General features: G+C 38.9%; 1 protein-coding gene and 3 long non-coding RNA genes across 8 annotated transcripts; 1 reads left to right on the plus strand and 3 right to left on the minus strand.

Moving 5' to 3' along the window:
- Window positions 1-198: 198 nt before the first annotated feature.
- Window positions 199-6,829, minus strand: LOC147754579 (uncharacterized). The gene is made up of 2 exons (XR_015317546.1): window positions 5,090-6,829; window positions 199-784 (listed from the first exon to the last, which is right to left on the minus strand). It is a non-coding gene; the product is annotated as an uncharacterized LOC147754579 (long non-coding RNA).
- LOC111254224 (uncharacterized) lies at window positions 211-22,746 on the plus strand. 5 transcript variants are annotated; one of them, XM_022814843.2, is made up of 5 exons: window positions 211-598; window positions 19,693-19,749; window positions 20,529-20,615; window positions 20,850-21,019; window positions 21,288-22,746. In XM_022814843.2, the coding sequence occupies exons 1-5, from the start codon at window positions 548-550 to the stop codon at window positions 22,276-22,278; spliced, it is 1,356 nt and encodes a 451-aa protein (XP_022670578.1). In that variant the 5' UTR covers window positions 211-547; the 3' UTR covers window positions 22,279-22,746. The 5 variants fall into 5 exon arrangements, with proteins under 5 accessions (XP_022670578.1, XP_022670580.1, XP_022670579.1 ...); XM_022814842.2 differs by lacking the exon at window positions 211-598 and adding an exon at window positions 16,773-16,910; XM_086975479.1 differs by lacking the exon at window positions 211-598 and adding an exon at window positions 19,227-19,427.
- Window positions 7,993-12,996, minus strand: LOC147754580 (uncharacterized). Its single transcript, XR_015317550.1, has 2 exons — window positions 10,918-12,996; window positions 7,993-8,244 (listed from the first exon to the last, which is right to left on the minus strand). It is a non-coding gene; the product is annotated as an uncharacterized LOC147754580 (long non-coding RNA).
- LOC147754581 (uncharacterized) lies at window positions 14,729-16,571 on the minus strand. The gene is made up of 2 exons (XR_015317547.1): window positions 16,430-16,571; window positions 14,729-15,404 (listed from the first exon to the last, which is right to left on the minus strand). It is a non-coding gene; the product is annotated as an uncharacterized LOC147754581 (long non-coding RNA).
- Window positions 22,747-23,683: the final 937 nt, after the last annotated feature.

Raw genomic sequence — 23,683 nt, forward strand, 5'->3', positions numbered from 1 at the left:
TTTCGAAAAAGGAACTCAATAAGACAAAAGGAACAACTAAAAATGCCCACAGAATTGAAGACTTACTAGCGACATATCTGAAGTTTTACTATCTGAGATTATTATCAAGGTTGGCCTATTCCTGATATATTGTACAACATTGCTCGGCATAGCTATGTTCTACACTACGTAACAGCTAACAAACGAAAAAGGCACACGCAAGTTAAGGAACGGTGCTTTATTAGATGTGTTTTAAACTTGCCGGGATAAATAAGTGACGACTGTCGCTCTTCGAACAGTCTCTGATTGCAAACGTCCACTACAGCAGTTTTATACGTCTTAGCTCAGATTGTCAGCTGTAACGCCAATAGAAACCGTGCTTCTGTTGTTGCCGCCGTTGATGCGAGCAGACGAAACTTCTTCCAGCTGATTGTCATTGGTGTTCTCATGATCTGGAATGAAGCGTTAAAGTGACTCTGTGACTTCAACCGCATAAACGTTGACAAGACGTTTCATTGATGTGTATGGAAACATCAGGCGTGGGACGGTCTGACCGGAACTCACTAAGATGCTGCATACTTTCCAATACGAACGTCAGCAGGCGAGGTTGCTCGGCAAGGTAAGCAAAGTTTACCCAAGCGATTTAGACCTATAATAAACAGTCTCGTATAACGCCAAAAGAGCAGCTGTCTTAGTCACGACACGTCGATGCTTTCTAACCAGATGCTCTTGTCTTGAAAAGCCTCAGCTAACGTCAGAGGTGACATGCTAATGAATTGTTACAATCAGCTGATCGTATTGACGTCTTCGAGTGCGTACGCGCAAGTTGGAAGCGTGAAAACACATCAAAACAAAATAAAGAAAGAAGGCACATGCGAGTTAAGGGACGGTGTTTTTGTTAAGATTTTTTTAAACTTGCCGGGATAAATAAGTGAAACACTATTTTCAATTGCCAAGGTGATTAACCCTATAAACATGTTAGGCAATCTTGCACCATTGTGGAATTTCGAGGGCAATCAAGCTAGCACTTGAGCAGTGCTTCTGTTATCAAATGCATGTTTAGGGCCTATTGTGAATGCTATGATCCGTACAGTAGACCAACGTTACAGCGGCTGAAAAACATTTTCACTGAAACGCTTTACCAGTACACATATGTAGTATATTACTGCCCTTTATTTTCGCTTTACATATATATTTGAATATGTATGTAAAACATGTATGTATATTGAGGTGCAGAATATGTGTAAAAATGTCCATAGGAATTCGTCTTATATCGGAGATGTAGTGCAATGCTCAATTTTGTGATTCAAGACTCACACATTCGTGTTATTGGTACGGTCAACGATTCTGGGGAGACTTCGTGGCAGCTGCTGGAGGCCACAGGAAAAATCCAAAAAAGGAAAAATACTAATTAGCTTTTAGCTATATCAGCAGAGGATTTCTTTTATGGAAACTTTTAAGCATTGATTTTCTTTGAAATTACGAGAATAGTCTTCAGATTAGCAATTTGTCAGAAATCATTTCCTACTTGTGCAGTTCTAAGGTATCCCCAAATGTCAGTTTGGTTCTGAGACTAAACAAAAGGTTTTCTCAATAGGTTTTGCTGCATCGAAGACGTGAATTATTATGAAGTATTAGTTTTGAATAGAAATGAGAAATTAAAATAGTCCATTTAGAAATGCTGTTTTGTGACTATATCCGTGGAGCTCAAGCTGTCTCCTATTTTTGCAGTGATTTTTTTTTATTTTGGCGTGCATATGTAGACTTTTCAGTGATCGAAATACCGCCGCGCATCGGTTCAACCATCTTAGATTAGCTGGAGTAATGTCGTTCCGAAGTGTAACATTTTCGAGGATGCTGTCTGGTGCCGATGCTGGTTTTTAAAAAATAAGGTATTTGTGATGCTGCGGCTTCATTTGCACTTTGCATCAGTAGCTAAGTGGCGCCAGTTTTATAAAATACAAGATGCACTTTTAAGTATGCTTAACGAGAATCTTTAGCAATAGTGAGAGATAATTGTTTGCTGTTGAATATTACCTTGACAAAAAGCACTCGCAAAATACAGTCGGAAGAAGATGAGCGAACTGATCATGGAGCATTAACAATTTGCAGAATAATTAAAGAAACAAAAAAGACGTGAGTACTATTGGTAACGATGTAAATGCTCTTTTCATCATTAGTTACTCCATGCAATAAAGCATACTTTTTGCAAATTTCTGATTTGAGTAAATGATGGTTGGTTGCTAACTAGAAACCGCAAAGCTCTAATCTATATCAGTGGACTAATTTCTAAACGGTAGTCGTCACGATGCGCTACGTAGGTATTACTTTTAATGAGTGAATTGGCAGTGGATTTCCTCATTGTTGGGTACTAATAAAGAAAACGTCTTACTATAAGTCGATCATTCTTTAGCCTTCAGAAAAACAGACGATGGTATAAGTAGGTAGGTAGGTAGGTAGCCAGAGCATAGCTGATAGAGTACTTTAGCAGCCGCCTTAAAATTCGACAAACCCAATTGCCTTGATCAATTATCGGCTAGAACTCCGCCATTCAGAGCGCTCAAATCACATAAACATCGTTCGAAAAGCACGTACGGCTAGACCTTCGTCTTTTTTCTTGGGATTGTATTCAGGTCACTTGGTGTATTATTCATTAGTATCAAGAACGTTAAATTGCGTCCGTTTGTCCGCCATAGCTGCTAAACAATGGCTGATACTACCATGTTGATATTAAGCTGTATCATAATCCATTAATTGTTTATTTCGATAGGGAGCACTCTTCAAGGCTGTTGGTCTCGTGGCGACCATCACAGCTATACGCGATACATTACCAGGGTGCTGTGCGCGTGCGTTATCGCCTCATTGTGCGGCTTAAGTATAATTTAGCGAGTACCCTTGGTTATGATCGTGTCTGGTTACCGGAAAGTACAGCCACTTTGGTAGGACGGGGTGACATTCCTGGTCTAACGATGTCGAGGTGTCGATATCTACGCGCGTTAAATATTTGAACTCAAATATCATACGTTTGTTTTTTCATCGACCGGTTTCATAACCGGACGTTATTCCTTTTTTTGATGATATTTAATGAACAACGGGCGGAAGAGAATAACTAGAGTGACCGGAGCGTGTCAGTTAGCCAGGATTAACTGACAGAAGTATTGATCGAACTTTCTTGAGTTTATTTCGTCACTGGTTACAACTGCGGTTACGAGTTCAACATTTACTGTATAAGAATTTCAATAGAAGGATTAAGCTCCAATAGAGCTTAAGGTAATACTCAACCTGAATCAATAAATTTTCCTCTTTTCTTAGGGGGATATATAGCAAACTGATTTAAATTTTTGTTCTCTTGATAACCTTGAGTGCCCAAGCACACATTGTGGCTTGTTATTATCTTCTACCATTTGGTTCCATAAGATATGAAGAAGCCAACATGGCATAACTAGTTATACTTAACAAGTTGTTCTTTGATTGAAGGAAATAAAATACCAGTTTTTGTATATTATAAATTTAGATAATTTTTATTAAAATGTAATATTTATACTTAGTACTGAAACGTAGAATGATATAAAAACTTATAATCTTATATTTGTTTTCTATATGACCAATGGGTATTTTTCATCGAGAGTTTTGTCTAGGACGTCCTAGCTACAAGATTAATAAATGTCAGTCGACAGCTGACTCGATTAACGTACGTCATTGGAATGTCATTGGAGGAGACCAATTCAAGTGGCAATTTTATCATGATTGAAAATATGATACTTAAAATATAGTACGGCATCCATTAATTGGTTGTCTTTTTGATCGAAAAGTAGATAAATATTCTCTACAAGAAAGGTGTGCATGAGCTTTAAATGTAGTCGTTTTAGTGTACGATATAGTGTATAGTAGCAAGGAATAAACCGGTTTACGATACACTACAGCTTTGTTGTCATGCGTTGTAACTGGCTGGTAGTTTTCCATCCTTTTTTTCTTGTTTCATATCGGGAACTTGCTGGGCTTGTTTTTCGTTTGTCACCGTAATGGATAATGCGCAATGGGTCGGCTTTGTTGGGTCTCGCTATGCATGGTTATTGCTTCAGAAACTTGAATCGATTGAGCGGCCGCGCTTGTCTTTGTTTGTAATACGCGAAAACCTAGTGTAGTGTTGGCGATGTTGTTCGTATCGGTCCATGCGGAGTGAAGCCGTAAGTGGGACAAACGTACCGTTATTCATATCTCGTACGTGGAGCTGTTGTTACAACTGCTCGTATACCGACCTGATGTTGTTTTGACGGATTGGGGTACGATTAGCACAAGAAAAGTATTAACATCAACGGCCAGTAGTAGCGGTCACTGTAGTCAAGGGGACACTCCGTAGAGGTCAGTCAATGGTCAAGTGATAGACCCACATATGCAAAGCGACCTTTGACTTCCAAAGCTACTGTGCAGTGGGGTGGCCTGTGTGCGACGGTTCGCTAAAGCTAATGACACTGCTGTCAGCGCCATCTTTTAGTATAAATCCATATATATAATTAATAAAATATATTGATAAGATGTTCTATTTTTACTACTATGTAAGAAACAGGTTTGGCGAGAGCTGATCGAAAAACACTTAGAAAGATTACTTACAATTGAAAAATATAAGAAGATTGCCAAAATATATTGCTATTAGAGTTCTCCAAAAGTAATTACATTTTTGTAAGTAATCTATTTTCTCTATTTTTATTTGTAATGTTTAGTTACTTAGAAATTATGACCTCTTGGGTCGAAGCTCGGTTTACTATCTAATAAGCTATAACTGATACTTCAACGTTGCTTGAATCAACATACCCTTTAATGAGGTTTCGTTAGGTTACTTGACGAAGGGCTTAGTTGCAACCTCACAAATAATGACGAAAGCTGCCCTATCTAAACCGTATTCTAGTTTTCCAATAAAACGTGAGATTAAGCTCTTAAAAATAATGAGTATCTAGTAGAAACACTCAAAAAGTGTAATAATAATAATAATGGGTGAATCAAAAGTAAGCCGTCTGTGCCGCTGATTTTTTGCGCTTTGTACTTTAATTAACCATTGTTTTTCGAGTGGTTAAGTGTAACCGTTAATACGTTTCAAGGTTGGCCTACTTACCTCTTATAAAGTTCAACCCTAGTGCGGAGTACTAAAAGTAGCATTTTGCGTTTTCGACAAAACTTCTAGGAATTTAAAATAGAACATAACATATATGCATGTACAGCGGTTGACGACGTTCGATGGTGACACAAAGGCGAATCATACGAGAGTACAATAATCTCAGTCTATGTTAATAACGGTTAGCTGAATCTAGTCATTTTTCGTTTTGCAAGTATAGGCTAAACAAATTTTTTTGTTTGGGGTATGATCGACCGCCAACAACGACAGTCGCAAAACTCAGTTAAACGGCGGAATAACATAACGCTCTCTATCAGATTTATAATATTTCATATCGTGTGAGACCGCCAAAACAGATCCATATTTAGAATAAGGTGCGATCGTATTGGTTTCTCTAAATTTTAAGATAATCTATATGGAGTATCTATATATTTTGCTTTTTTTTTAAAATTTGATCTTTAACCTGATCTGCCAATTTGGAAAAAGTCCCATGTTGCCGTCGCACTATCTCTCGAAGCACTGAACACTCCGTAGTGTGGCAGCACATGCACTTTTGCGAGAATAATCTTTTGGTTAATTTTTGCGAAGCTCCAGCTCATTTTGCACAAGCATGCTGTACAGCCATCAACTGAAGTTTAGCTGATCCGGCCCTTTTCTGCGATCTAATTAGTTAAAGTCATATTAATGCTTATACTGGTGGTACTACTCGGCCCGTCGCCGGCCACTCAAGTGGAATTTCTACAATTGTATTTTAAGTGGTGGCGATTATGTTTGCCCGTATAATTCGTTTAAGCCGCTTTTGAGTGGATACGAGTGACGTGATACGTCGAGGTTACTGCGCTGCGCAAACGTGCGAATACGAAGCGTTCGTTTGGCGTTGACACGCATTTGTTCTGTGTGGATTAATGCTAAATACCGATAAGGTGCGCAGTCCCGTGACCACCCTGTTTATCACAGGATCACGAAACACCTAGAATATATGTATGGGGCATTACAAGTGACACTGATGCCAAAAATCATCTTAAGAAGGCTTGTGCAATTCACTGTGCTTCGCCCATACCCAAGCGGTCGCTAGCTTTCTTATCCGTTGTTTCATCCACGTTTACTCTAGCGTTCTCTTTCACGCTTTGCATTCAAGCAGAACCGGATTATACCCGCCTATTGCTGTATGCGTAATGAGTACTCGCGTATGTTATATTTGTAGGACAATAGCAAACATTTTGTTGTATGATGTCATTGTTCACAAAGTAGCTTAGTTTTTAAGTAGGTAAAGATTAGCCGACCTTTTGTTATGAGTGCGCGCGGAACTTGCGACTGAGGACCTTGCACGATGAGTTACAAGGTAAAGATCTGCGTAGACGGACGATCCTGCATATATACTGATGCGTGTTTTGTAAGTGGTCTCGGACCGTATCTTTCTAACAGTTTTCGCGTAACAAGAAACAATAAACTCGACCTTTGACCTTTGAGATGCTTTTGGGACCTGAACACTGAGGTTTATTATAACGATTGAAAACCTGTGTATACAAGGAGTACTCACAGTTTATAGGTCACTTCCAGAGTTCCTAGTTTGAATTTCAGTTTTTGAAACTATCAAAGACACGTATCCATTATTCAAGATGGTTAGCGAAAATGTTTTTTTCCTATTACAAAATTATTTTAGTCAGCTGTGTTTTTGTAATATTAAAGTCTGACTCACGGCAATGCCTGATATATGCAAATTTAATGATATAGTCCCTGACACGCATTATTACAAAGCAGGATATGTGCTTGCATTATACATTTGTGACTTCCTGCGCAAGAATAATGACATAAATAAATACATACATGTGACAATCGCCCGGCGAAATCTACCCATTGATTTGTGGTTAATTATTAAAGTTCTAAATGAAACCTTGTCAATTATGAATGTCGTCAGTTTAGCAAATTAGAAGATTAATTAATTGTGAGGTGGTTCGTTAATAACCGACTTTATTTGAACGAACCAGCTCACAATTAATTCTATTCGTCTAGATACCTGCTCTGAATATTTACTTAAATTTTTCGGCGAATTTCTCAAGATATTGTTGATGCAGATATATGCATCACAGAAATGTACACTTTATGACGTGCTTCTGCGTTGCATACCTATACCTAATTATTGTCACATGGAATATCCCACTAAGCATTATTAGCTTCTCTATTACAAGGTCATGGTACGTTCATTTGCAACCGTTCATTAATCGACGATGTATTTGGTTTTAACTGAAACTTAAAACAGGAATAAAGTATGCTGTGAAAAAATTTTCTTGTGATCGCACACGACAAGTAAATTTACTATAGGTTTATTATTTGTTATTATTAGACTTACTATTGGTAAAAAAAAAAGGTTAGATTAAATTAACAGTACACACTGACCTACTATAGTGTTCATATTGCAGACATTTAGATTCATTTGAGATTTAGTTTTTCCGCTGCTTATAGGCTTACGTATAATGCCATCACGTAAAGGCACGTGTTCCTTATTTAGAACAACTATCTTTTCGTTGACGACGTAAATCGGTTACAATGTATCTATTCTAACGATAATGAAACGGAACCTGCCAATATCACTTCAACTAACCTTTTTGGCACGATTACCTTACGTATACCTATGACGAGTAAAACATTTGAGGGAGATCATTTTTATTTATTTCAATTCCGAGGTAAGTTGCCAGCTTCAGATCATACCTTTTTATATGTGGCTCTCATACGTTGAGACACAAACGTTTCCTTTTTCCACTTGATCTATTAGTTGTCTGCTAACTTAAAATCTCAGACTTTTTGAGGCCAAAGCAACAAGTCAATTGTAGTGCATCAAATATGGGTGAAAGCTCAGCACTATTTAGGTTATCCTAAGTAGCTTTTAAACATTTAACAAAACATCTGCATTGTCAATTCGGTTTATTTAAAGTAATGTCTGAAGCGACTACATCACGTGAATAGGTGTTTTGCTATCATCATATCCCTCCGTGTCTGATTTCCAGTTTTATTGCGATGGAGCCCAACATATCCTATGAGCCGTTTCCATATCGAAAAACCTTCTTCCGAGATCATGTGCGTTTTACTCGGCTATTTGTCTACGAGATGCATTTGTTGTTAGCTCTTACCTTAGTAGGTTCTTCTGATCATTTTTACTGAAATAAATAGGTAATTTTATATTTTACTTTTTATCCCGAACCTTGTATTTTTTGAAGGTGACTACGTTGTGCTTTTTAACGCACTGGTTAGCATAGGAAATTGCAGCAGTCAGGATACACGTGCTGTGATTTAAACTATAGCCGGCGTGTAGAGCGACAGTAACATATATCCTCGCGGACGACTCTTCCATTCTTGATTTTCGCCCATTAGTAATTTGTATTGAATACATTTTGGTACGACTCCTGATTGGCCCCATAAGATGCGTAATGCATGCCATATTTCCGATCGACATACAAAGAATAGGTGGCGTGCAAATCTAATATCTATCGAGAACGTTGTCGTCGAAATAAAACAAGGTGTGTCTGGTATCCTGCACGATAGTCTGGCTACCCTGTAGTTCGACGAATATGGGAAAAAGAGCGAGTATGTTTGGACTTGTCATAGGCACGGCGGGTAGTTTTACAGGTGTGACGCGCTTTACTGATGTAGCTAAAAAAAATGCTAGGATTGCGTATGACCATTCAAGAGGTTTGGGGAGAACCGAAATGTTGCGAGCTACGCATTTTGTTAAGAGATTGAAATAGAACTCTCAGTGGAAAGTGGACAGACCGTAACAAGGCTACACTAAGGGAGTCGAAAGGTAAGCTATATAGTAAAATCTATGCCGGGCAGCGCGACACGTGCAAGCGTCGAATAATCCCTGGAAATGATGGTATGTTTATCCCAATCTTACCTTAATAGCGCACTCTGTCAAACTCACTATTCATAAACTGTTTAGTACAAAAGACTTGCCATAGAATGAGTAGTAGCTAGCGTTAGGCTGAGATATTGTCGTTATACATCCGCGTGTTCAGTGCTGTGGTGATTCGTAATAATCAACGAATTGGGGTTTCAATCAGATCGGATCAGACACGACCGCTGCTGACAGAAATAATTCTTTGATGCCTTTGGGCATTAGTTTGGCCTCTTACTTATTTCGCATATCAACTACTCGTTGTCCTTAAGGCAGTATCAAGGCCATTACATATTGTTCTGCATATATACATTCTATATACCTAGTTGATTGGCTGAAGCAATGCTTGTACGTTTTCGCGCAATTATTCACAATAAAAGGTCAGTGGAGACGTGAGCTATATTGAAAATTGATGCATAAAGAAATTAGAAGCCTTAATGACTGCTAAAGTCCGAAGCAGTATTCCAGTGCCTGTGATTTAACTGCAACTTGGTCCTGCATCATGCAAAGAATATCTCGCTGGGAAGAAGAAAGCAGCCATGATAGACTTTTTTTAAAACCAAATCGCATTTAGACTTTTTTGTGTTTAGGAATCAAATGTTGATTTGTAGAATATTAGAATAAAATATATTTAATTAATTAGTATGCACAGATAGTTTGATTGCTTTTAACATTAGTAACAAGATGAATCAATTTTGACATTAAAAGACAATAATTGGACTTGTTAGCAAAAGGTGAAAATAGAAAATACTGTATCAAAGTAATTAACTAAACTACATCCGTCTGTGAACCGCAAATTAACCAACGTAATGATTTCTTTTACAAATGGAAGTTTAAACAATGGCAGATTACTAGCGTCCTCTTTGCTTATAGTTGAGCTAAGCCTTTTTCACCCTCTCAGGATACATACCAGTAGCAACAAAAAGTTCACAGTTTGTTTCACTTAAAGGGCATTGGCCAAATACGTTTGTTACTTCCATAAATTAGCGATAAATGTAAACGAAAACTTAATAGCTCTAAAAGTGTTTGTATTTTCTGTGTGTAATTCTACATATATACAGTATTTCTCCATAAGGAATAGGGAGGACTTTATTGTGATACGGTGAAAATTATTATGGGGTCGGCAAAAACTATTTGATTGGAGCGTTCTCTTGCCGTAGGCATATACACGACCCAGATAAGTAAGCACCCATTGCAAGCATTGCAAATTTTGTGGCCACTCGTCAAAATTTATTCGAGTGCCAAAAATTATAGAAAACAGATCTGTCCGTCTTTAAAGATCTGTACCAATCGTTACATGATGGTCCTGCTGTGAAATAACTAACGTTTTAATTATTCGATGAACGGGGGTTGATTTGTCTTAAAACCTCGAGATTAACGAACACTAATTGTTGGCCCTTTTTCAATTAAATCCTCGTGATTAAATGTCGTGATTGAGTACAAAAAACCTCATAGCTCTCTGATGCCGTTATCCTAACTAAGAAGCCTGCCATCAATATCTTTATCAATAGAATATTTTTGCAAAACGACATCATTTGATATATGCCAAGACTATCTCATGTCAACAGCAACTGAATCATCGATTCAGTTTGTACGTGCTAAGAAAGACAAACGATTGGTGCGGTGCCTTTGCAATATTGCCAGAATAAAACGGTATGTTGGAAGCTCTATTATATAAAAGCACGTAAATACATCAGGCTTCGTAATGGGGATATCACTAAGACTGGGGTGTCACTAATTCAACCAGTCATTACCGGAGATGTCAACGAGGCGTGTATTGAGTGTAATATATGTTAGCTATAGGATGGCCCATCAAGCGCGTTCGATGCAGTTTTGTATAAGACGTAAATGCATGCATTGTGGACGATGTTGATGTCACTCTATTCAAGTTTTGATCGTATTTATGACTTTTTTTTATTATTCCACTCTTACTTACTTAGCTCGGGTTGGAAAACTGACGTGCGACGGACCAGGATCCAATAGAACCACCACACTTTACTGTTATCTGCAAGATAGATCTATAAGAACTGACATTTTCACTGAGATAGAGCGAATTAACATTAAATAAGATGAACAAAAAGACCATTCGGTTATAGTTTCATTAAGCCCAAAAAGACGTATATTACAAAGAATACTTTGATGATTGAATCTCTTGGTAATTGGCTAGGTTAATCTTATGCATATCCTTTGTCCTTTTCGTTTTAGCACTTTAACACGGAACCAACCAGGTGACTAGTATGGCCTGAAAAGTTCGCAGCGTTTTGTGAATGCTTCGGGTGAAGCTTGTGAATTTATTCAGCAATGTACTTGAATAATTCTCATCGCAATGTTCTGCACATTATTGCGTACAGAGGTAAATAAAGTAACAGATATGTGATTGCTTATCACTTCGGAACACAACGTCATATGGTAAAGATAGTGACCTGAATCAGTTTATGATAAAGCCGCATGAACGTAATAATGTGAGAACGAACACAATGAAAGCACCTAAACATTAAAACGAACGATTTATTTCAACACTGCAGATTATCTATAGCGTATCGCTGCTTATCGACAATTGGAAGCACCTTTACAGTGGGTGGCCAAGGTGATGGCATGTTGTTTCCATGGAGAGCAGCAGTTATTAACTACGACAATATTGCTATAAGATAATACGGTAACGATAAATTGCACTAACGAGACCATCATGACGCTAACAAAGTCACAAAAAGCAGTAAATTCTCGTCAGGACCGTTAGCCGTCTTGAGGGCGTCCCTCAGTTTATCAAGTAGCACCAACCACGTAAGGGGTAACGGCTACGGAAACGGTGTTACAATGTGTGTATTATTTAAGGTTGACTATTTATTGAGAAAATTGAGGCTACGGTGCAATCATTGCAAACTAAAACACGCCATGTTCATTGTGCGGTTGGGCTCCCGCGTGAAATTATCACGTTTGCAAAAATGCCCATTTGACATAATATTTACACACAGCATTTGTTCGCTTTGATAGGACACAAAAATTGTTATACTGCTACATCTGAGTACACTAAATTCATTGATTTTTGACAAGAATACAAAGTATACGAATACAAACACAAGAGGAAGTATTTGTGTAAATGCTTGAATTACGGAGCCAGGCTTTGAGGTACCTTCCTTCGGTTTTGTTTAACATCCACATAACATGACAGCGTATTTAGACATGGCTCCATTTTTAGAATCTTACAACGAACCTAGAGTGGAATTGTTCGACACTGAGTGAAGATTATAGAAGACAACAGTTTTATCTTTAAAATTTTAACAATTTCTATTTAACAATTTCTATTTAACTAATGATCGGCTAAACGAACTGTGCATCTTGAAAAAAGGATATTGCATATTTCGCGCATATTGAGTTCTAGCTTCTCGCCAGTTAGCGCCTTCAGAGTTTTGTTATGGATAATTGCTTAAAAAGTGCTAACTTTTTGAAAGCTAGCAAGACAGCGCATAAATGTATTCACAAAGCGACAGTAGAAGAAAATGGTCTGCAGTGCAAATAGGGGCTTACTGCCATAGAGCTGCTACAGCGTTTTAACCGCCACAGAAACTGCTTTATACCGAAGTCTTGAATATGAGGAACGCAAAACGAACTTTACTGAACCAACAACAGCAAAGAGTTCTGTTTTGTACGCGTGAACTACGTAAATTTGACCAATTATCTCCGAAAGCTATACGCTGCTATACGCTAACATTCGTCAAGAAGAGAAATTTGTAAAAGAAAAAGGATGGACAGTAATATAAACAAAGCTCTCAAGTTTTACATCCCGTACTGCGGTTTTGGATGGCTGTCCTGCGTCCGGTTTCGAACCTAAACCACAACCCAATGCTTCTCGTAGGCAAACACGTAACCGTTACTGTCACAGAAAAAATGCGAAAACACAATACCTTGATTTCTAGTCGTAAAAAATCCGGACACCAGGTGGTACTATTATACGATGTAGCCTGCAGATGTGCAGTATCTGAGGAGAACTCTACAATGGATACATAGTGTAAATGGAGTGAGCCAACCGAAACGAGGCACGCAGTCAGTAGATTACTATGTGTTGACGCCTGTTAGCGACGGATGTTAAACGGTACTGTTGTTTTTCCCCACGTGATTATGGCCGACCTCCACCGACAACATCTGATGTTTGTGTTTGTTTTATTGCGTCAAGTTTTTAGGGGGCGGAACTATTTATCACAGTAGGCGTTCCTACTTGCTATGAATGTCAACAGGCTAAAGAGAGAATATCCTTTATGCTGTTTCTATATGTCGAGTTTTACATTTGGTATTGCTGCTAGGCATTGCATCAGACGGTTAGCTCTCAGCACGGAACAGAGTCTGGCTATGCTCGCGTTCAAACCTAGACGACGATGTGTCCATAAAATTACCCACCATGCTATTACGAGGGTTTAATATAAGCCTTAATATAATGGGGGGGGGAGGGAGGGATCACTATGCGCAAACAATTATTATAATCACCAGAAACGGTTAAAATGTATGGGATTTTGATGTATAGTAACGATTACGAAACAAATGACTGAACTCTATAAACTTTTGAAGGGATGCGGTAGCACTGGCCTGTAGCTAAATGGCACAAACCAACCCGCTCTGTAGTGGTAACAGTTATTTAGCATTAAAAACACTTACAGCTTTAGAGAAATCAGTAAATGTATGCAAAATGGATTTAAGAGCACTTAGAAGGTTTTCCATTTTGTCGTTACTATTTTCTTTTCGGGTATCTTAATGAACTGGGCGAACTCATCCTTCAAAGCCATGAGGGGAAATGTCTGTTGGACAAGGATGGCGTGTGACGTGGCAGTTAAACACGCAGCACTAACTTCTACCACGAAATGGATTAGAGTGTTCATCTCCTGCCCGATATTGTTGACTATGGACAGAACAGTCGACTTTTTGCCTGTTGGCGTTACAGGACTCGCGACGACGCTAAAAGAGCTGGCGAAAATGCAATAGAGCACCGCCGTGCAAACAAGGCTTACTCAATTTATTAAAACACTTTATTCCGTACGCTAACAAAGATACCTCGATTGGGGTTTGCCATACTGTAGGCAAATCACAAGTGAGGCCCATATTGATGCTAAAAGTTTATCTTGGATTTGCTTCATTAACTCAGATCTTTCTGCATAAAAAAAACACCAAAATACCTGGTACGCAATGATATCACGCCACGAAGAGAACGTACCTCCTCATCGTCCGCGTGGAATCGGGATAAGATTGATAATCATTTGCATATGCGTAATAATAAACCACGCAATGGTCAAACAATCATGATTTCGCATTTCGTACACCGTACAGGTTAAAAGTGCACGTTCAGTTGACGGAAACGGTGGGTATTGCTAGGTTTGTAATTATTGCTCTGCGTTTGAGCATAGACATGGTTCTCTGTGCAACGCGTCTTAACCACATAGAATTTGTCTACGGATTAATTTCCTGCGTGCATTTTTTAAGTAACCGCGTGTGCAATTCAAACTGTAGCATATCTGGTCTACCTGATTTCCAAGCTACAGGTCTGCGGTAGTCGCTCGTTATCTCTTTTATTGAACGGGTAAAACATCATATTAATGCAATGAACCACGACCCAAATACAATGGCTTAATTTATCGATGTTAAATCCTTCTTCTAATTATCATTAAATGTTGTACACCGACGATATCAGTGAAAGCAACATACATTAGCGTGGCCTGGAAAGACACCCCGCGACAGTACTTAAAATACTAGATGAACGCAACTTGAAATTTATATTTGTTTATTTTTAGCCATCAAGTATTATAGCACATCTTTTATACCTTGCTTGCATGTTTCATTTCAATTAATCATGTGGCCTAACAGTGATAGCATATGCACACGTTTAACAGAAGATTTAGCAGAAGAGTTATTAAGTTACACGGTAACGTCGCATAATAGAGCTATCGTCTCAACATCCGTCAAATTAAGTATTGCTAACTAAGCTGTCGTTCGGCCGAATATCGAATTGTCATTCATGGTAGTCTGGCTTCATTTGCCGTTTACCGTGTTATCGCATAAAATTGATAGTAGAAGCGACTGTCTTCTTAGGTCATCTCGACACGGACAAGACCGCTGGACGACGAATAGCAGGTAGGCTTTGATTACCTATTTGCATAGCCATCTATTCCCGATTTATCGTTGTGATTCCAGCTTATTGATAAGAAGGAGTGCGATTTTATGTTCAAATTTCGCTTTCTTCCTTTGCAGTGAATCGCAAACAAAGCTCTTTTTGTTTGCCTTCGAAACATGATGACCTTGTCGAGCTCGTAGCCAAACTGCATGCAATGGACGCTGCCTCGCCCACGTAGCTCCGCGACAATCCCGAGACGTCAGTTACCTCATAGAATGTGTTGCCCCCAGAGTAGTAAAAGTTCGGCAGAGAATCACTATTATCGCGTGCTGATCAGAAAATATATTCGATCTGTTACTACAAGGACCACTCAAGGTAGACGACACAATTGTTTACTGAGAAAAGATTGCGTACAACACTAGCGGCAACTTGACATTGACAGTTAGATTTATACATTGCACCTCCAACACCATCTGCGTGCCATATGAATGCTAGAACAAGGGTATCTCCGTATAGAGTGTGCAACAACAACAACAACAGTCAGTAATTGTTCCTAAAACTCTTTGGGCTATTCTCTGATGAATCATAGAAGCGGCTGAATTACACAGGTTATATCTCCATTATCCTGGATGTAGTCATAATAGTAGTACGCTTAGTAGCAGAGCTTTCAATATGTTTTCAACAAATGACAGAAGGTCTATTCGGGCTAGCTAAAAGAAGCGTTTACTTTCATTTAGTCAAAACACCGATTACGGGTAGGCGGACGAGCAATTAAACGCTCCAACAAGCAAAAATGACGTTACGGAATCTAAACAGACCGTGCCTAACTTTGCATCTGGCTGTGTGTGCGCATGTGCCCATTTGCAGCTTTATGTGAGCGTGTAACCCTCTGCGTTCGTCTGTGGAAAGCAAGCCACCCGCACAGATACTCTCACTACATGAACTTCGGCAGTCATCTATCTAGCCAGTCAATGGTGGATCGGTTGCTTAGATGGTCGGTCGATTGAGTGACCAGTTCGTGTGTCATTCGATGAGTCAAGGTGTCGCTCTGCACAAGCCACTGCGTTCGACCGCACATTGTCGAGGTATATTGATTATATCTATTTAGGGCTCAACGGATACAAGCGTGATTGGCCAGATCACTAACTGTCATCAAATTTGAATGCACTGCTGTTGTAGTATCAAATGATTATCTTCACCTGAACGATCCAGTGAGTGCGTCGAACAAAGAGGTTACATAGATAATAGTCGATCTTATCTATGGAACATAATTTTCGGATTGGACGGCAAAAAAGCGTACTAGTAGTATAATCTGCTCTAAAAGTATGTGGAAGACTACGAGCAATCGACCTACCTTAAAAGTGATAGCGGTCTGATCGAACAAGTCTATCTCCGTTTCGTTAGTCGACCGTTCGATAGAACAAAGGCGGGTTGTGTTGGACGGTGATGCAGCCTGGCTCTTGACGTGCTCTATCATTGAAGTCAATACTGCGCTCGCTAGATTTGTAAGCAACAGGTGCTTATTTTCGTGGTTAGTGAGGACAAAATCTAGCGTTTTTCGGTGTTGTGGTAGAGGTACGTGGCGGTGTATGATCGTCGTGTGAAATTAGCTGTGCAAGAGAAACTCAATTTGCACAGCCATCGTCGTACAGAGTGTGTGACGGTTAGTAGCGGAAACAGCTCGAGAAAACGTGAGATTTTCGCCGTCAGTAGGTTGATGCTTCAAAGCGACTATGGTCTTAGTCAATCAGACATCTGCAATGAGCTCGAGCTCATCTGCTCGCAGCTCGAATGTCAACGTTGTCGGGATCCTCCAGGATGACAACGTTGAAGAGGTACGAATCAACGACTGCGTAGCTTTCTTTCTATCTGTTTCTTTTTATTTCGGTTCATTTGTAATTTCACAGTATCAGTTGCTAGGTAAACATATTATACGTAAAATAAACCCTTCTTTATGTAATCACATCGATCTCTTAGCGACCGAGCTTGAACCAGCGATCCCTGCCTTACATATAAGCAATGCACAAAAACAAGATGAAATATTAGTATGACCTACAAACGTGATCTCGTGCCTATCTGGGTAGGTAGATATGTATAACCATGTAGGGACTGTATGCGCAAGTCGATGAATTGATGCCGCTATTTATTGTGGTTCTCTTCAGGCAAATTAATGAAGTAAGGTGAGGAAACTTTGAATTTTGGTTTAATTGGCTTATTGATGGTGGTCAATGGGAAAATTGACGTTATATGGTGTTTTTTGTTTACCGGATTTTATTAAAATCATTCGACGAGCAATTTATACTGTTCAAAGCGATTGAGTGTTGGAGTATTTCACGCAATCTATGGGATGGAAGCGATCAACCAGGAAGTCTGTTAAACCATAAGTCATATGCTGAGGGAAATACAAGAGGGTGCTATTTATACGATGATACGGATTGACTGAGTGAGTAGACAGCCGAATTTTCTAGTACTCTAACTGTATGTCTTAGATTTACCATAGGATATTTCGAATAAATGACACAGCAGCGAGTATAAAGTTAATACCATATCGCTGTGTCATTTACTTTGTTCTTCTTATTCATACGGCCAATGCTGGATTTTAAGGACACAGAGGGCGACTTGAAAATAATAATGCTATCACCTGGTAGATTCTTAAGCGACTAATCATGAACAATGCTCGATATAAACCAAGGTTTATAAGCCTGCAGAAGTTTCTCTAGTGGCACAATGATTATATGAATTCATGGTCTTTCGAAGCCCATCGTATGATTATAGACTTACTGTTTACTGTGAGATGGACTTATATAATCATATTTCAAATTAGCAATAACTTAATCGTTTCTGTGAAGCGTGTTCTACTCAGTCCTTTGAGAGATTACCTGTTTACTTATCATTATTTTTTTGAGTTGTCTGCATATTTATCGACGCACCTTTAAAAGTTTTTTTTTTTTATTTATACTATAAAAGCAAAGAGGTAAACCTGCAGTGGCTAAATTGCTGACAGAATTTCCAGCGAAAGTGTTCATAAGCATTGCATTATTTCATGTCTTAATATAAGAATATTCAAACGATAGCAAGGGAATCATAGCGCATATACGATACTGTGATTTTTATACATGTATAATGCAGACAAGATATATATTGCGTCAAAAACAAGTCTTGGTAAAAAAAATTGCACTTTTTATTCAATTATGCATCAAAAAAGGATGACAACAAAATTAGTTCTGCGCGCCTCAAGGAGCTTGTATCTTGGAGCGAAGGGATCATCAACTTTAATGACGTTTTATATTGGCAGCATTATGTATATTATGAAAATATTCAACGGACGAATGATTACATAAACATTTGGCTATATTCGAGTTCAATATAGGGGATAAACCTGAATAAGTGTAGCCACGTCATGTCATGTTAAGGCTATTTGTGTGAGGCAGGCACTGTAGCCCTACCAATTGTCGGGTATATGTCCCTTTGAAATAAAATTACCTACCCACTACCAAGTAACACAATTTTTATAAATCTCACTACTAATTAATACGTGGTGTTCGATTAGGACAGTTCTAGTTGACTCACAAAACCAATGCTGCACGAAAGATTTGTCCGCGGGTAATTCTAGTACTGGTAGGATAGCTGTGTGACTTCACGTTCTGAGCTCTGGCATTTTTACACACTTTTAGCCATATTTTGATCCATACCGCTCCCTGTAATAAAAAAAAAAAAGAAAAGCTGTTGTATTCGTGCAAACGAAATGCTGTACGTTACTGTAGTAAGTGTTCCCAATGTCCCTTCATGGCCAATGCAGCATCCTGGTATGCGCTCTTTGTAACTTCCATATTTCTAGGACAAAACTGCTGGCGTCAATGAACATTACAGCTGTTCAAAGCGATGCCATTATGTTGTACATCTAAATACAGTGCATCATAAAAGAGGTATTGTTATACAACGGTTTGCGAGATATTGTTTCTAGGTCAGATTCTAATTCCAGCGTAGTGGCCTTACACAGTGCCGCTTTCATTGCCATCAGGGTAAAAAGACAAGGATTAAACTGTTTATACAGGAGAGCCACTAGGCTATCAGGAGAATCAGTCAAGTGAATTACCAGTATATAAATAGCTTTAGGTAACTATTGGTCATATTTCTTCTGTACGACCTGCTCAGTATTTAAGCTAGGATTATGTCTTCGAAGCTGGCAGGTTTAGCAAGCAGGTTATTTTGACCTGGCGTGATAGCGGCAGGACAGATATTAATTGGATTACAGAAGCTAGAGAGCATTACGTCGTACAGTGCAATACTGCGCAGAGCAAACAACCATTAATTAACTTGCTTATTCATTAGTGACTCGTATTGGTGATTAGGTAGCGTGCTTGAGGCGCCGTTTCGGCTACCTAACTACTAGCATCATAATTTCCCTCATATGCTCGAAAATAATTTTGCTATTACATGTAGTACCGTCATTATCCTTCATGATGATAGGGCCTCATGAATGGCTTAAGAGAGTCACGTACTCTTCTCTTCCTAGTGGTGATTGAGTTCTATTACAGTTATCGTTGTCTCCATTGATTTGGCCGGATTTATATTGTAACGGTTGCTTGTAAATTACTTTCTTTGTATTATTCAAAGGACCGATGGAAGCGAGGGTTGTTGGTCGTGGAAGATTGGTACGAGTGTGACTGGAGAGTGAGTCTGAATTTAAACTAATCGGACAACATAAAAATTGAGCATAAAGAACCCATTAAGTTTAGACACGATCACTTACACGAATGTCTAGTGTTATAACTATTGCTTTGTGTGTAGATTCAGTATTTGGTTTAGAGATCTTGAGTAGCTTCTTTATATTATGGGTGCTGGTCTTTCATTGAACAACTAAAGTGACTGTAAAGATTAATTGAATTTGGAAATTGTACTTTAAGGACAACTGTTTACATTGCGAATTACCGTGTGTGGCTTTATGAGGTAAAAATGGATGACGTTGTTGGTAGACATAGTTGGCACTGGGAGGTTCATCTGCTAGTTATGTGAGCCTTTAAAGATTGCCTTTCGGTCCAAACTTGTGCCGGCGAAATTTACGCAGTACCGCGGCATACGATCATAAAACCCTTGTTGGGTATTCACATGTTGGCTCCCAGCCATTAATCCTAACTAAGATACTAGAAGCAGGCTGTTAGCTAGTTTCAGTCGACCGTATGCACATTTATGGTACTTGTTTAATAAATAAGCTCGAGCAGTGCATACAGGCAGAACTTATTTCTAAGACTGTACGGAGGTTATATTTTGAGTTACTATTTATAAACGCTTAACATAGTACTTTTATTCAGTTTAGTAGCACGGTCAGTAATTATTTTTGTTATCTATTTATTTATTTTGTTTCACTTATTATTAATATTTTTATTTGTCATTAATTATTATTATGTAAGTAAGTATGACAATCTGGTTGTCTTTTAATATTCTAATTTCAGATATATTTAGAAGTATCTGTGATAAATCCAATTACCCGAAAGGAGGGCGATGGCGAGTTGGTCACAACCTACGCCATTTATATTGAGGTACGTTAGCGTCTATATTGACAATGATTAATAATATTTAAGTGGATTATACGGTTAAATATTCTTTGCAATTAACTTCGTCTTTTTTGCTTCATACGAAAGTCCAACCAGAAACTTTTAAATTTTTGCAAAAACCTAATCTTAATTTGTCTTTGTGCGCATCTGAAAGCCATCACAAAGGCATCATGCATATATTGAGTTTTCTTCTATACGAATTTCTCTGGTTGCTTTCAGACCAATGATTCGGCTTTTACAATGTCGAGATCGATGGTACGTCGGCGCTACTCCGAATTCGTGGTTCTTCGGTCCATCCTTCAGGAGCAACATCCTTCTCTCACCGTTCCCCGCCTACCCGGGAGGACACTCCTGGGAAAGCGATTCGATCAGCGTTTTATACAAGAGAGGTGTGACAGTGTATAAATGTCTTTACTGTGTCATTATACTATCGTATGAACGCCTGAAGTAGGGCTTGGTTATCAGTTAGCTAACGCGAATATTTTGTAATACCATGCTAGGTTGTATGAATTGTTTTTTATAAATAGCTGCCCATAACAAGCTACTGTACTTATATTATATCTAGTTTATCTAAAACGAATCAATTATGTCTGTCCGGTTTTTTTGTTTCAACAAAATCATTGCGCTTCTGTGACATGCTTTCGTATTATTTTGCAGATGTAGTGGTTTGCAGTCATTTCTGAAGGCGATTGTCGAACAGCCCGTGTACTTATCAAACAAGAGCCTTCACCTGTTTTTGCAGACGTCGCTAACGATGGAGCAGATACAAAATGTTGTGAACGGCTGTGAGTCCTTTGAGCTGCCGCACAACAACTCGTCGCCGTTTGTACTTTATCCTGTCGACAGTAAAACGCCCAGTCAAGGAGGTCGTGTCGGGATTCTCAAGCGGGAGGCCTGCTCATCGCTAGCTTCCTGTCCTGAACATGAATGTCAGGCCCAGGGTAAACATCAACATATGCGGGTGGGATCAGGCATTGTGGTTTGCCCGTACGCAAGCGTGGATCAAGCCGGCACCCCGACCGTCCGGACTATGGCCGGCAGTGCTCCGTTCAATATACCAGCAGGATCGCCGAAACCTTTAGCTGTGAGTGCTTTGCGCAGTTGTGCTAGTGATACATGCCTCGATGGAACAGCCACAGGAACAAGTTCTCTTGCCGGAAGCAAGAAACGAGTGTCCTTCTTCATTGAAAACAAAAACAGGCAATCGCTGCTCCGACGATGCGATGGGAATCACAAGGACACCGGTACGGAGGCCAGAACTGCAGCAGGCCGACCACAAAGTGAACAACAACCATGCCAGAACGGAAAGAGTTGGACTCCTGCCATTAGCATTCTAACTGAGCAATCTCGACAGGATAGTGATATCAGACAAGACCATAACAGACCGGACTATGGACGGACTGCACTCGATAATGAACCAAAGGACGAGCCTGTCGTGACAAGTGACAGTGAAGAAACTGAAAACAACAATGCTCTTAGCGACACAACCCTTAAGGTTGTGGCTTCGGATGCGTGCAGTGACAATAGTAACTGCGAAACCTGTATACAGATCGTGGCCACTGGTGTAATGGAAAACGTAACAGGCGTCGCCGATATCGCGCTCGATGTTGCGCCTGCATCGGTCACAGTACAAAATATCGTGGGTTGATCTGAAGATTGTCGACGGTAAAAGTGTACAATTGTAGGTAAGCATTGCATGCGAAAAAACACAGCTGCATTCCTTTGCGGAAGCCCCGAAGAAATAACGTTGTAATAATAACGTCAATATATAAACCATATCAAAGTTCAGTTGAAAAGTTAATTAAGAACATAAGGTATCAAGGTCACCCACTCTTTGTCAATACTATATATACATAAAACATAGATACAGTATGTCGAATAATACGACTGTGTAGTAGATACGATGGCATGAGTGTAGTGACTGTATATAAACTTGTATGATTAGTGTGCATGCGAGTCAATATGACTGCAAACTAGGTAGAAGCTCATATATATATATATTATATTATATATTATATATATATATTAGAATAACAATGAATTCTGTCAAGAGGAAGACTGTACGAGTTGGCGTTTACGATAAATAAAAACACGATCTTATTATAATACACACGTATAGTGTTTTTGTCTCATCTATTATTTGAGTTTATTTACATTTCTGTCTGTCTGTCAACTAGATAAGTCACTTCCGTCTTCAAAAACTGCATATAACTCGATAGGTAATTAGGTCGACACGGAACTTACTCAAAAACCTCGGTGTTTTGTGTTTATTTAAAAGATTCCGAAGTGCCTATATTGCTATAGTAGAATATCATAGTACAGCGCAACAGTTCCACCCGACGTTTCACAGCTGGTGGGTACGAATACAAATCTAGTCGGATTAAGACGTTGCGCCTATAAATATTTTAATATATTAGTTGGTAGTGTCTCTAATCGTATGCGAACTTATTACGGTTGTTTACAGTGTCGCTCAACATTGTTGATCTTTTTGAGAAATCATCCCTTCGTTTCGATTTTCATACTGAGTTCATTGCTGTGGTGTGCTGATTTAGTATGTCCGCAGTTCGTGGTATATCAATAATCGTCTAAAGAATCCAGTTACAATAATTATTTGTACTTAAAAAAAAGTTAATAATTATTTAACTTTTTTTTCAAAGATTCAATCCACGTGAGTTGCTTCTTATGCGAGACAAATATATTTGTATTAACTTAGTCGTTGCAAGTCAAATAACTAAAACCCGTCCCGTTCGTAGAAGATCCACTTTTGTTGAAGTGACAAATTTGAGCCATGAGAATGAGCTAGATCGCATTCGCGATATTTCAATATTGTATACGGTACTAACGTTTAGGTAAACGCATATAAAATTGCGAACATTAAAAGATTACTTATACAGAACAGTCAGGAAGAAAACACAGTTCAGAAGAGTACCTAAACGACTCTAAAAGTCAATATATAAAGGTGCAGCCTATTATATATATAAATATATATAAGAAAGAGCGCTTCACCTATACGCAGGCATAGGGTCTATCTAAATAAAGAGACTATCTGAAAA

This window comes from Varroa destructor, unplaced genomic scaffold, assembly GCF_002443255.2.
Source record: "Varroa destructor unplaced genomic scaffold, Vdes_3.0 BEIS01000007.1, whole genome shotgun sequence".
Lineage (NCBI taxonomy): Eukaryota > Metazoa > Arthropoda > Arachnida > Mesostigmata > Varroidae > Varroa > Varroa destructor.

Coding starts and splice junctions, on each gene's coding strand:
- LOC111254224 (XM_022814842.2), top strand. CDS start 16,809: ATGGTCTTAGTCAATCAGACATCTGCAATGAGCTCGAGCTCATCTGCT. Junction 16,911..19,692: donor AGGATGACAACGTTGAAGAG/GTACGAATCAAC, acceptor TATTATTCAAAG/GACCGATGGAAGCGAGGGTT. Junction 21,020..21,287: donor CAGCGTTTTATACAAGAGAG/GTGTGACAGTGT, acceptor ATTATTTTGCAG/ATGTAGTGGTTTGCAGTCAT.